Source organism: Lutra lutra, chromosome 11 (genome assembly GCF_902655055.1).
Source record: "Lutra lutra chromosome 11, mLutLut1.2, whole genome shotgun sequence".
NCBI lineage: Eukaryota > Metazoa > Chordata > Mammalia > Carnivora > Mustelidae > Lutra > Lutra lutra.
In genome coordinates this window covers 51,141,070-51,156,143 of record NC_062288.1, presented here as the reverse complement: position 1 = coordinate 51,156,143, position 15,074 = coordinate 51,141,070, and the positions used below count along the sequence as shown (strand labels likewise).

Genomic DNA, 15,074 nt, shown 5'->3' with positions numbered 1-15,074 from the left:
CCAAAGTTTAATCCTATTTAATAGTAAAGACAGGACCATAGTGTAAATCTTCTCAGGCTGTTATTCATTTTCTTCCACAGCCAATATGAAAGGTTATAGGTCTAATATCTTTTCAACTTAATTGTGTGTATATCTATTACTAACAGGTTTAAATTTGAAAATTTTAAAAATATTTTTTAAAATGTTATTATTTATTTGAGAGAGAGCTAGAGAGAGAGCATGAGTGAGGTGAGGGGCAGAGAGAGAAACAGACTCTCTGCCAAGCAGTGAGCCTGATGTGAGTCTGATACCAGGAGTCTGGGATCATGACCTGAGCCAAAGGCAGATGCTTAACTGACTGAGCCACCCAGGTGCCCTGAAACTTTTAAAAAAGATTTTATTTATTTGAGAGAGAGAGCACAAGCAGGGGGAAGAGTAGAGAGATAGGAAGAATCAGATTCCCCTGACGCTGAGCTCGATCCCAGGGATCATGACCTGAGCCAAAAGCAGACATTTAACCAACCAAGCCACCCAGGCGCCCCATAAATTTGAAATCTTTATTTGAAACAGAAAGATCACCATATATGCAAGAGTGAAGGCAGGTCAAATTAATTTTGTGCCAATAAACACAATATACTGCCATTTTAAAACAATAATAATTTTTAGGATAATCTTATTTTTTCACCTTACTTGCTAGGTCAGTAAAGTAGGGCACAACATAATAGCAGTCTCTGATTTCACCCTTACTTGTAAAAATGGAACTAGCTGAGGTAAGCCTTAAATATGGGGACATATTAGGTTCTGTCCATGAGCACTGATTTCTTTTCTCATTTCCTCCTTTGGCTGATGGCAAAAACAGGAGGTCAAAGGATAGTTACAGTTCTTATGATTCACGTAAGAAACTGGGGACATGATTATTTAAAATGTATAATTTTTAATAATTTAATATACTTGAAGATACAGTTTATGCACACATATAATTCTAAATTACATAACTATATGGGTTATACATATATACACATATACATACATATACGTATATATTTAATTTTTTCATTAAATATCAACTTTACTACTAGTTGTACAGACTTGAGCTAAAAAATGTAATTCTCTGGGCCTCAGTTCCATCATTTGTAAAATGTGAATAATAACATTTTGTTATTTAACTTTATATCATTGTTGTAAAGCACTTAGAACAGAGGCTGGCATATGGCAAAAACTTAATATTAGGTATTACAGAGAATTATATATTTAGTATATGAAATATATATGTGTGTATCTTTTTTAGTATCTCTATATCCAAGTGAAGTTTCTTCTGTAAAATCATCAGTTGTTTGGGCCTATAGATAAAAATGTAAAAGAAATTTCATCATGTATTTTTCTTTTATGTTTTAGGCCTGTGAAGCTATTCTGTATGATATGATGTTAAGTAGTTGTCAAAAAGCACAAAGAGTGAAACTTATTATATCCAAATGAGAAAAAAATCAAATCATTTGGGAGGTTGGGGGAATTTCAAAAAGAGAGTAGCAAGCTACAGAAGAATCTAAATGTATTACAAATGTGTAAAACTACATCACTGAAGGCAGTAGGGGGAAAGGTAGCTGATCTAAGCAACTTTGGAAATAACTGAAATTAGTAAGATTGAAGGCAAGAGGAATTGTGTCTAGACACTGTATTCTAGTTGATCAGGTTGTTGCCCAAGGGTTAACAATTCTGATAATGCTATGCATGTATACTTAGATTAAACAATTAAAAAAAACGGATGGCAAGCGGTAGGAACTAGGTTTCCCACTGTTGGAGTGGGAATTTACAGATAAGCAAAGGGGAAGGCTAGAATGATTCACTGTTAATGGGTTAGAGTTAGGAGACATCAGTATGAACTCATGTTTAGCTTAAATACAGATGGTGACATACACAAATATGTATAGATGGGTGTATATATGGATTAATGTACACACACATATTTCCTTGCTTTAACAGTTGCAAGGGATGAAAAGAAAGGACACCCTAAGTAGCAAAGAACACACCTGGTGCCTAGATCTTGTTTTCTAATCTTCAATAAAGGAATGGAAATTCCTTAGAGAAATGGCTGATTCTAGAACTTGGGTATAATGACCCTGGAGCATTTTATAGTATCTAGAGTATCCTGTAGAAAGAAAGTCCTCAAAAAACAAAGAAAAAACTATCCCCCATTGATATGAGTATATTAAGAGGACATAGGGCAACTAAAAATTCCCAAAGCTGGGACAATTCCCACAAAATACAAAAGTGTTGGATTTAACCCGGAGTACAAAATAAATATCTATGAGTCCAAACTCATATAAATAAATGATTGCATTGATAAAAAATGGAGAAGAGACACATTTCCCATGCAAAATAATTCCAAATAATTTAAGTAGATATTCCCCCCTCAAAGAGAAGGAGTTCAATTCTGGGCTCCTTGTGTGGGGGTTGCTAACAGTGACTTCCTTCCAAGGAGTGTAATGGTATGGAAAGGGGAAAAAATAGTAACTTTGTAGCAGAGAAATCTGACAAACACTGTCTCAGCCAGGTTGACTAAAGTCAACATCAACAGTGATAAATGATGTTGATAGTTTATACCTTTGACTGGTGACTTGGGGCCACTCATTAAATTTGTCATGGCCTCAAAGGGTAATAAGATCTACTATGATAGCCTTCTTCAATTGTTAAGCATAGTATCTGCAAAATATCTCCCATAGCACCTGGCCTGTATTCATAACTGAGAATTAAGGGTTTGAAAAGTGCCGTAGGTCTAATTTTTGTGGTGAAAAAATATTTGTTTCAATAAATATTGACTGACGTTGCCAGTGATCTCTTCATACTTCTGAAATGTGAACATTATTATTCTGCTACGGCTGCATCTATTGTTAGCAAAGCTTCATGTTATCTCTGTTTCAGTTTCTTAGGCTTGAGTTGCCTAAGTATTTCCTCAAAAAATACTATGTAAGAGAAAAAAGCACAAGCTGGGCTATTTGAAGCTAGACTTCAGATCACTCTTAAATGCCCTGCGATTTCTGCTTACTGTGGCCCTACCAAAGCTGTAACAAAGAATCAGGATATCCTGCTGTTGTCTGTTCTTACAATGTGTCTCCTCTGTTGGCAATGCATTACTTCAATACTGATTCGCTGGCTTTGAGATTGGGTATTGTTAATGAATGCATAGTACTCTTTAATGTTCAGTAGCAGTGGTAGTTGACACTGATGATAATGGTATTATGAAGAAACTGGAGTTAATGAAATGGCTTAAAAAACCAAAAGATTAAAATATAACAACTGTGTGATAGATGTGCTTGCTTGGAAGGTTGATGCTGTATGTTCCCAGTTTCTCAAAAGGAATTTTAGCTAATTTGTAACAATCTGAATATGTAGAAGAGTTTTTTAAATCTGTTTTTAAAACGAAAAAGTAGGCAAACTAGGTATTCCAAATTGCTGCTTGGAGGTTGAGAGATCACTGGCATTGGCCTATTTAAAAGGGTCACGCACTTGATTTTTGCCTCTGACCTCTTTTCGTCATCCCTTCCTGTGTTAATTGGACAGTTTGGAGACTGCTGTTGGGGAATCAAACCTTTTGCAAGAACAGCCACGTAAATATCCTTATCATGTGTTTCTTAAGACGGATTGTTTTGTTTTGAATTTCTGATTGATAGCCAAAGCAGCCGGCATTTCAGATCAGCTGGTTCCAGGTTTCCTTTGTAACAACTGATAGGGTATTTTCAAGACATGGAATGCAACTGTAATCTGTACCAAATTAGGTGCTTATTTTTTAACATTGTTGCTCAACTATATAATTCCTCAATTTCCATAACTCACTGAAATGGCATACCATATTGTTTGTTGCTTCTCTTGCCAGCATGTTAATTTTAACTCATGCCCAAGATAAATGTAACATTTGTTTTTAACATTTTTTATCTTTATCCCTCACCCCATTACCACCATTAAAAATAAAGGCGTAGGTCACATTTTTGTCATAAACTTTTCTTCAGCAGTCTAGTGACAATAAAAGTAATTCTCCCCATAACTGCAAGGTAAGAACACGCAATGACTGATTTTTTAAAAATTAACCTTCCAACACCAAAGATTTTGTTTTAAATTGATTTTAATTAAGGTTTTTCCTTTTGAGGTCTTTCAGAAAACGATTTACCCATTCACTTAAGAAATACTTATTGAGTGTCTACTATGTTCCATGCAATATTCTTAGTATTCTTGGTGCTGAGGAAACATCACAACAGAACAAAAACCAGAACAGAACAAAAAAAAATTCCTGACCTTGTGGAGGTTATGTTCTAATGGAGAGAAGACAGACAGTAAGAAAGAAAACAGCAATTATGTTAGAAGGCTTAAGAGTTATGAAGAAACTGAAGCAAGGGAAAGGGGTAGGCAACATTTTAAATGGGACGGTCAGAGTAGGTTTCTTTGAAAAAGGTGACATTTGAGCAAAGATGGGACAGTGGTGAGGGATCTAGCCATGCAAGTATTTGGTGGAAAGATCTTTCTAGATGGAGTACTGTCAGTGCAAAGACCCCAAGTCAAGAACATGCCTTGCTGTTATAGGAGCAGGAAAGCTGGAACAAAGTGCTTAGTAGAAATGAGGTCAGAGAGGTGGATGTGAAGAGGGACTTGAGATGCTAGCTAGCATAAAGTTTTTTAGGTCACAGAAAGGAACCTGGCTAAGAAAACTAGGAGCTAATGATTTTGGCTTGCTCCTAGGTCTACAGATAAACTCTTAAATGTTAAAAGCACGTTCAGGTCACATTACAGGTTTGTTGTACCAACAAACCTCACACTATGTCTACACTTACTTTACCACCTTTAGAACAGGTGAAAATAGGTGAAAATGTATTGCTCCTGGAATGGGAAAATAGGTGCAACAAGTTAAATAAATACTCAAGGCTAAACGCCTAAATTACAATTTTAATTCACCAGCTGGTATCTTAAATATTAATAAGTCTCCTTCTCTGTTTTCTTACTTACAGGTTGGAACAGTGTCTTTTTCCAGCTTCCTTGTTGTCTCTAGTATCTTAGTTTCCATTAACATCTTAGTCCAGATATTATTTTCCAATAGTATTTCCTATTCATGGCTTAATCTGTCAATACCAGTAACACATTTTATTGTGTTGCAGAGGTCAGAAATCTGACCAGCCAATAATATGGAAATTATGTATCAGATGGAGATCAAAACAACAAAACTGCTTTGCTTCCATTAGCTGAATTCAGTAAAATGAGTGTTTGTCTATCTAAATGAACAATTTTGTTTTCTTGGTGAGGACACAACAGAATAGTAGTAACACAAGTCTGTAATGCCTTCACTTAATATTTCGAGAATATAATAGTAATGTGTTAAGTAAATTTCATTTTTTAAAATAGTAACATTGTTAAAGAGTAGAGGTGTGGGGAATGAGCTTCTGGAAAGGGGAATGAACTATTGGCGTTAGTTTCCCCAAATTGTACCCCTTTGTACCCGTGTAAAAAAGAGATGGAAGGGTTCTGCACTTCAAATATGAAAATCTTCAAATTTTCTTGTAAACTAGTTTCTAACACACAACAGAGTAACACACTTTGACAGCAGGTTCAGGTAAACTACTTTCACTCAAATTCAGGTAGAAGTGGCTGCCTCCAATTCCACACATTGCAACCCATCTAGTGGTAGATTCAGAATGGTGTCAGTCTCAGGGGCTCCTATGCAGAGTGCCAGAGTTCAGTTCCATCTTAAGTTGGCACTACTTATACGGACAGCTGCTGAAATCTGCACACCCTGATACAGAAACATAATATATCAAGAAGCCAGGAGAGCTGTAGAGATGGCAGTTAAAAAGCAAAAGCGGCTTTCCTTTTTTTCCCCCTTTTTTCCAGGTCTCTTAGAAGCAGCGAAACGAAGCCCTCATTGTTATGCAGGTGGTGGCCAATCACCTAATCTGCGACAGTCCGAACGGCTAGGATCGTGGGTAAGGCTGATATGCAGGTATCAATTCTACAACCTGTCGCGCACCCCAGAAGAGGGTTCGCTGACGACTGGTAAGGACAAAGGAAAGTTTCTGTCAAAGTTCCGGAAGACAGGGACTGCGTGGGGAGCAGTTTCAGATCATATTTAACCCCATTCGCGGAGGGGGCCGACCCTGCTCTTCGGTCGCCGGTGGGCAAAGGAAATGCGAGAAGGAAGTTTTTCTACAGGACATCGGCCGCCTTGTCCCCGGGAGGCGCGAAGTGCGCAGCGCCAACAGTCGAAGGCTCGGTCTCCGCCGGTCTCTCTCCACCCCAGAGGCGGCCTACCCCGGCGTGCGGTGGAGGACGAGCGAGCTCCGCTGGCGCGCGCGCCGCCTCCCGTACTGGCCCTGCGCTGGGCCCGCTCTCCACTCCCGGCAGTCCCAAGTGGGTTTGGGAACCCAGCTTTGGAGGCCTCACCGCCGTGTCGGAGTGGGCCCCGCGGCTTCCGCCTTCACTACCCCACGCGCCGGCGCCATGGAGACGGTCACGAGTGGCCGGCGGCTCCTGCGCCCACCAATGGGAGCGCACGTCGCAGAGAGACGCGGACGTCGCTCTTCCAAGATGGCGGCGCGTCCGTCGCGAGCAGCCGGGCCGGGGGGAAGCCAGCGAAGCCGAGTAAAGCCGCCGCCCGGGAGAAGACTGAAGGAGCTGTTCCAGCCGTTGGCGGCGGCTCGGGCAGTTTTCGTTGCTGCTACGGCTGTTGCCATGCGGCGAGGCTAGGGAGGAGCTCACTTCCCTGGGGTGTAATAATGTTAACAGAGGTAAGCGGCGACGGCGGCCAGTGTTTACCTGTGAAATGGGGAAGGGGCCGGCGCCAGCTCTTCCGAGAACATCATTTCTTCCGCCTGCGGGCCTGACCCTCTGTGGAAGGCCCCGGGGCCGGAGGAGCAGCGGGGATCCTACAAGTGCCCCCTGAATAGGAGCTGTGCTGACTCAACAGAGTCCCACCACCTCCAGCTGCTGTGCCTCCTCTTTCGCAGTTGCCACTTGCCTGTCGCCCGTGGCACTGGTCATCCTCCTCCTGTCGCTACCTAACTCATCGCTTCCTTCGTGGTGTCCCCTTACACGCTGCTCTGTGGCAGCGTTGGTCTCTCTGCGTTGCTGCTGGTTCCTGTTCCCTTACGGTTTGCCCGAGATCTCCCTTCTCCGGTCCCTGGCCTCCAGGGCCCTCCACTTCCAAGCTCGGTCAGCATCCTGGGTTTGTCACTTGGCCAGACCGGTTTTTACCCACCCCCTACTTTGCCTACTTAGTGAAGTGGACCTCCTTTCTCAAGCGACACTTGAATAGCCCAGTTATATCACCGTCCTCCCTCCCCCCTCACACCCTGTCACCTTTTTAAGTCGTAGGAATCGGGAAGTTCAGTTTAGCACCTACACTCTTGATTTGCTTAAGGCTCCCTTGGTACCCTTTGTGGAACAGTTTTGTTTTGTTTTTAAACTTGGACCTGAAATGGAAGTAGGGCAGCTATGACTAGCCAATCAGTTTCCCTTTTCTAGTGCTTCATGTCCATTGCAAAAAAAGCAGACTTTTTGAAGAAGTAGAGTTTGCCTTTACTAGCAGTACTTTAAGGGGAAGAACTAAATTGGTCTAATTAAATGCTTGACCCAAGTTAATACAGTTATGTGTTACTGGTATATGCTCGTGTAGGCGTCACTGAAGATAAATTCTGCAGCTTGTGGATTTGAGGAAATATCTTAGAAGCTACTCGCTTGAAGTCCTTTGAAGGTTCAGATGTCAGCTGTCAGGGACTAGTTTGGGTATCTTTGTGGGCTGAGTTAAGGATAGGAAACAATTTTAATGGGCAACAGGAAGTATTCCTACCTGGGCCAAAAGAAAATAAAAACATTTGTAGATGAGTGGCTTTTGTTGTGTTAAAAAGTGATAAAAAAGGATTTACTTTCCAATTTGTTGAACCTCTGAGGAAGTTCACATTTTGGTATTTGCACTTGATCTGCTCACAGAGCTTTGGAATATGATTTATCTGGTAAATACTGGTTGATATTAGTTCATGAAATCCTTATTTCTTGTAGTTTGTAGTTCACTTAATATTTCTAAATCCCACATATTTTTCATTTCTGGAGTTTATTTAATTTTTGGAAATTATGATGTATCTTAAGTTTCTGTTGTCATTAGCAATATTAGGTTAAAAAAAAGTCCTAAGTAGCAGAAGTTCTATTTTTACCTTCAGTGTGATATTTTGGTGAGAATAATTAGCCTTACAATAAGTTTCAGTGGAGTCTTTAATGTCTGATATTTTATGACCTGATCTGATGAAACTTGACTTAGGTTCGCATGGTTTAAAGGGTTCTAATGCTATCACATGAGCTCAGTGTCTGCTACTAAAATGCTAGTGTCTTGATTTGGCAGGACTGTACCTTTTAAGCCTCTGTATTGTAAAGTGGTTTTGTGTTTCAGTGAAATATTTTAAACAGTACGTCATTGATGGTAGTAAGATGTACTTTAGTGCTTTGTGTGTGTTGATTGGTGCACAGCTTGTAAGTGGCTGAGCCAGGTTTCCCACCTTGGCAGTCAGTCCTTGCCAAGTCCATTCTGTTAACTACTACAGTCGATTGCCTTCCCGAAGGAAGGCCCAGATTAAAAGCCCAGATTAAATGGTACTTGGATTTTATCTTTGGTTTTTAGTAGTTATTTTATAGATGAGAAAACTGAAGCCCAGAGACTGGTCCAAGGTCAACATTTATTAGTGGCAAATGTGAAACTTGAATCCCATCTCCTGACCTAGTATTTCTGACTGTATAGCTTTCAGTGAGTAATTTTCACCTCTCTTAATAGATTTTATAATACACTACTTTTTGCCCGAATATTGTCAGTAAATTGAGAATTATTACTTGAGAAAGACTTTTTGTTTTACCTTTAGCCTTTTGTTTTTAAGGCTCAGAAATAGTCTGTTTGGAAATACATTAGATATAAAATTTTACTCAGTATTGGTTACTCAAAAATTAGTAGTGTGGGACTCCGTTTGACTGCTTCTCTTTGTTCCAACATAGATCAGGAGACATTAGGGGAAGTGATTTAATTCATGTTAGACCTTAAAATACATAATGATGAACTGTGTGCAAAAGAATCTCTTGTTCAATGAGGAGACTTTGTGCTCAGAAAGTGGTGAGTGGTACTGTCTGCTTGGTTCTTTGATATCTCAGCATTGAGGTGGGAGATACAGTCTTCAATAGCCAGATGAGAAGACTGAGAGTTAAAATAGTTGGCTTAAAATTATGTAACAGGTGGTGGAACCAAGAGTCACACCTAGGTCCTTTTATTCCAGATTGTGTGCTGTTTTTGTGACTCGGTATGGAATGAATGCATCATTAATTTTCTTTTGTAGCTGATAATCATCAGTAAACTATTTTTAGGTTTACTTTTTTTTTTTTTAACCAAGATGAGGATGCCAGGTATATAGATACATAATAGTAACAGTAGTGATAAACATTCATATGAAACTTCAGTTTTGCATTTTGTCAAAATAGATCTTTGAAACCTTTCAGAACCTATGCCAGTGGCCAGTTAAGGGCCATCTCAAGTTAATGGAAAAAATTACCTAGTTGAGCAAATTGATATGTATGTTGAACTTTGAAACCTGTGATGGTAGATTAGTGTGAATTGCAAGTACAGCTCCAGTATGTCCTCTTGCATTTTTTTTTTTTTTTTAGATTTCATTTAGTTATTTGACAGACAAGAGACCACAAGTAGGCAGAGAGGCAGGCAGAGAGAGAGGAGGAAGCAGGCTCCCCACCGAGCAGAGAGCCCGACCCAGGGCTCGATCCCAGGACCCTGGGATCATGACTTGAGTGGAAGGCAGAGGCTTAACCCACTGAGCCATCCAGGCACCCCTTGCCTTTTTCTTTGGTTTGTTTCCCTAAAGGGAGGTTAACAGTTTTCGATTTAAACTTTTTGGTTTCAATTTGTATTATATTCATTACCAGTACAAATGACATGTTTAGAAGACTGCTAGCCATATCTGTGTGTCTTTTGCATTTTCCAAATAAGTATGACTGGTTTGTCTGTTTTAAATGTCTAGTTAATCTTTTTCTCTTTCTACTGTCTATGCCCCTGTTAGGGCTTCTGCTATTTTTTTTTTTTTTTAAAGATTTGATTTATTTATTTGACAGAGATCACAAGTAGGCAGAGAGGCAGGTGGGATGGGTGGGGAGGGAGCAGGCTCCCTGCAGAGCAGAGAGCCCAATGTGGGGCTCCATCCCAGGACCCTGAGATCATGACCTGAGTGGAAGGCAGAGGCTTAACCCACTGAGCCACCCAGGCGCCCCAGGACTTCTTACTCTTAATGTTACTCCTATTTGTCATAGTGTACTTGAAAATTATTTGTTTAATACCTATTTGCCCTCTATTCCTCTCTTTTAAAAAAGAAGCATATATTAAATTTACATATATCAGAATTAGGGTATGGGATGTTTACTTGAGGCTTTGTTTCAGTTAATCTGAATTTTTGTAGCATTAGAATGTAGTGAAATACGTTAGGATATAAAGAGGTATTTAACAATAAATTGTCATTAACCACATTTTTAAACTTTTTTTTCAAAAGCTTTTAGGGTTATGAGTCTGAACATTTATTATTACAGAGTACTAAAGGTATAGAAGATAGAGGATAATATGTTGAATTTAAACCTGAGCTGTGGTATACTCTGGAGGTTGTTTTTTGCTAACAAACAGTTACTAGCCTGTTGACATTGGTCTTGTGCTTTTAAAAATAAGGCAGTAAAACATTGTAGCTGTTTAAGCTTAGTAGTTTGGGTTGTGCACAGATGTGAGGTGTTAGATAAAAATGGTTTTTATTTGTATTAAGTCACTGCCACCTAGAGTGGTTTTTATATATATTGGTTTTTATATACTAATGCTAATTGTAGCTTTCGTGGTTAACAAATAAGATACAGGTGGGAAAAGTTGCACTCTATAGCGATTTTAGAAGTCCCAGGTTAATAGTTGTTGAGGGAATAAAATTTTGTGCTTCAAATACTTTCTGAAGATATTTGCACAAAGGAAGTCAATAGGTTTTTTCTTTCGGGATTTTATAGTTTTTGATAGGTGATTTGCTCTTAAAGGTGATGGAGTTTGCATTATAGTACAGAGTTGTTTAATCACGTGATGGTAATTTTATTTGTCAGTTTAACTGGTCATGGGGTGCCCAGATTAAACAGTTATTTCTAGGTGTGTCTGTTAGAGTGTCTCTGGATCAGGCTGAGATTAACATTTGAATCAGTGCACTCTCTAAAGTAGATTGCTCTTCCTGTTATGGGTGAGCACTTTCTAATCCCTTGAGGGCCAGAATAGAGCTATAGGTGGAGGAAGGAGGAATTCACCCACCCTTGCCCTGCTAGAGCTGGAACATCCCGTCTCATTTTATCTCTTTTCCTTGGATTGGGATTTAAATCTTTGGTCCCTGGTTCTTAGGCCTTTGGACTGAATTACCACTAATTTTACTGGGTCTCTAGCTTTTGGATGGAAGATTGTGGGACTTCTCAGCTCCCATAATCGTGTGAACCAGTACTTCATAATAAATCTCCTTAAAAAAATCCATACTCCTATTGGTTCTGTTTCTCTCCAAGAACTCTAATATAGAGACTCTGGTGTTTGGATGGATTGTTTCAAAGTTTGTTGACCACTTTTCCATAGACATTGATAAAAAATTGCTTTCTTAACTAGTCTACTGTATGTTTATAATTAAAAGTGCTATACAGGGCGCCTGAGTGGCTCAGTTGGGTTAGCGGCTGCGTTCAGCTCAGCTCAGGATCCCAGGGTCCTCAGATGGAGTTCCACCTTGGGCTCCTTGCTCAGTGGGGAGCCTGCTTACTTCTGCTCTCCCCTGCTTGTGTGTGTGCTCACTTGCTCTCTCTCTCTCTCTCTCTATGACAAATAAGTAAAATCTTTTTTTTTTTTTTTTAAAGATTTTATTTATCTGACAGAGAGAGATCACAAGTGGGCAGACAGGCAAGCAGAGAGAGAGAGAGGAGGAAGCAGGCTCCCTGCAGAGCAGAGAGCCCGATGTGGGACTCGATCCCAGGCCCCTTGAGATCATGACCTGAGCTGAAAGCAGAGGCTTAACCACTGAGCCACCCAGGTGCCCCGACAAATAAGTAAAATCTTAAAAAAAAATAAAGATTAAAGGTATTGGTTGTATGTCATAAGGCCACTGGATAATGTATTTGCTTTTGAGCTTTTCATGTGGTAATTGCCAACATATATATAGCTTTTCGCAGATGACATGGGATGTTTTATGTATTAATCTAGTCTTGTTAGATGTGCTCATGCTTACCTACATTTAGTCTCATTTCTGGTGTTACTGTGGAATGAAGAGAAATCTAAAGGGAGAAGAAAAAGGGTATGAGAGGATGTTTGCTTCAGGTGGAGTCAACCAGGCTGTGTTAGCTGAGTAATAATGGAAAAGGAGGGAACATGAGCTTTTGAAAGAGGAAGAAAATAGGTTCTATGATGGGGAAGTTTTCAGCGCTGGTCACTAAGTAGCTAGCCATTTGGTGGTGAAGCTAAGTGACTTTATGGCATTCCTGAGAGAGGTTCTTAGGGTATGGCTTTTTAAACGTGTTTTGAAATTTTGTGGTTTTACAGACCATTAAGTGTCCTCTCTATCGATGGTAATCTAAAATTGACTGTTTCTCAGGTTTAATTTTGATACTACAGCACTTTAAATATTTGGAAGGAGAGAGAGAACTTCGAATTAAAGCAAGTGGACAGCTTTAAAATAGTAAACTATGGGGCGCCTGGGTGCCTCCGTGGGTTAAAGCCTCTGTCTTCGGCTCGGGTCGTGGTCCCAGGGTCCTGGGATCGAGCCCCGCATCGGGCTCTCTGCTCTGCGGGGAGCCTGCTTCCGCCTCTCTCTCTCTCTCTGCCTGCCTCTCTGCCTGCTTGTGATCTCTGTCTGTCAAATAAATAAAATCTTTAAAATAGTAAACTATTTGACCATTAGAAAAGAGTTTAAAATTGAGTGAATAAACAGGCTGGACTCATGGTGGTGATGCATCCTCATGTCTGTCAACAAATTACATGTACCACAGTAGTGTGGCAACAGACAATAACCTGTTGTTAAGTGGTATAGGGATGAGTCCCAACTTCACTTATTTATGATGTGACATTAGGGAAGTTGTTTGAAATTTTTGAGTCTTAGTTCCCTTCTTTGTAAAATTGGATAGTAGTAACACTTCTAGCTGCTCTCATATTGTTGTGAAGATCAGATAAAATGATAGAGAGTACAACTCTGTAAATTTTCAATCATTATACAAATATTTGTGGTTAATACATCAGGTTGTTTTTTTACACCCCCCCCCCCCCCGTAAGCCTTGCATTGATATGAATCCAAGTCCTAGGCTCCATCTAGCTTTATGGCTCATTTGCTTCTTAGTGGGTGGATGGCTGGCTGGATGGATGGATTCCCAGAGAGAGAGGGTGCCCCTGGCTATTGGTGTAGATATTGGGGAGGCCGAGAATAGGTTAAAAGAAGTGAAAAGAAGAGAAAAAAAGGTGACTGAGAGCATGTCTTGCAAACTAGTAATGAGATTAGTTTCCTATGTAGTTGGTAAACTGATTCCAAAGAATTTTTTTTTTTTTTTTAAGATTTTATTTATTTATTTGACAGAGAGAGATCACAAGCAGGCAGAGAGGCAGGCAGAGAGAGAGGAGGAAGCAGGTTCTCTGCTGAGCAGAGAGCCCTATGCGGGGCTCGGTCCCAGGACCCTGAGATCATGACCGGAGCCGAAGGCAGCGGCTTAACCCGCTGAGCCACCCAGGCGCCCCTGATTCCAAAGAATTTTTGAAAGAGAAAATATTTTGAAAAAATTCACTTATTTGAGGGTTAGCAGTTATTTCTACATGTCCTTAAATATTTGTGGGAAGGTAAATCTTTTAATCAACCCTGATAAATTCTTGAAAGGAAAAGGTGTTGTTTAGGATAATTTTTATAAAGCTTTGGTCGTAACTTGTATCAGAGATTAATTTTTGCAGTTTAATTTGTTCACCAAACAGAAATACATCTACTGTGTGGTAGGCACCTGAGAAGTTCTGGTGCTCAAGGGGTGAGTCAGATCTGAAACCTGCCTTCTAAAAATTCACTATCAGAGCTACCTTGTGCCAGTTTGGCATTCATTCACCTGAAGCCTTGAGGTCTTTTGTCAAAATAAAACAGATAACATAATTAAAGGATGAAAAATTAAGCGGAAGAAAAGTTTGGAGTATGTAATTAAAAGGTAATTACTTGCATTAGCTTTATAACTAGGTTATAACTACCAGTTTGGATGAGATGGTACCTGTTAAAATGAGTTTCTCTTTGTTATTGAAGAGTCAGCCCATCTCTTCTGTCTGTATTTGCTCCAAGCTAATTCATAATACATTTTTTAAAAAATGAGAAAAGAGGTAAAAATAATTTGTGAATTTGTCATGTTCTTTGTTTTTTTTGTTTTGTTTGTTTTTGGAAAAGACTCTTTAAATCTCCTTAAGGGGTCTACCATAGTCTACTGAAGGATCCAGCTGAATTCCATTACCCTGGTAAAAGTAATGCTTAGATCCACCCTCATCTATTATATATTCATTTATATGTTTATTTTGTGTTTCTTCCCAGCTGAATGTGAACTCCTGAAGATGGGGCTCACAGTTGTGTTCCCAGTACCTGGAATAGAGCTTAACATCTAATGTCCTCACTAAATATCTGTTGAGGGGATGTATGTTAAATATTCTTTGCAGTAAGATTAACGTACAAGTGAAAAATAGTTAAGACAAAAATTGTCTACCATAAATTTATGCCAGCACATTAATTACCTTTCAAGGATTGGTAATTATCAGTGTCCATTAGATATTTTTTAATAGGACACCGTGGTTGAATATTGTGTTTGGGATCACAAAACACAAGTTTGACCAAAAAAAGTTGAACACCAGTCTTTTTGTTAGAATGTATTTTGTCTTAATTTTTCTTACAGGTAAAAATCTGGTTAGATTGATGTCATTTTCATATGACCAATTACAAATGCAAGAACAACTTAGATTTTATCTTGTATCTCTTAATACTTGATTTTTATTATGATTTTATGTGTACTTAAAATTTGTATTCTTGTAC

The 15,074-nt window shown here is 39.4% G+C and overlaps 1 protein-coding gene across 5 annotated transcripts in view; it reads left to right on the top strand.

The window, feature by feature from the left end:
• The first annotated feature begins 6,615 nt into the window (after positions 1 to 6,615).
• The window catches only part of SNX13 (sorting nexin 13), a 141,548-nt gene continuing 133,089 nt past the window's right edge, over positions 6,616 to 15,074 (top strand). For 4 of the 5 annotated variants that reach the window (XM_047694330.1, XM_047694331.1, XM_047694332.1 and 1 more), the window contains exon 1: positions 6,616 to 6,743. In XM_047694330.1, coding sequence (XP_047550286.1) covers positions 6,732 to 6,743 — 12 coding nt within the window. In that variant the 5' untranslated portion in view covers positions 6,616 to 6,731. The remainder of the gene's footprint in view (positions 6,744 to 15,074) is intronic. The other variant, XM_047694333.1, reaches the window with a different exon arrangement.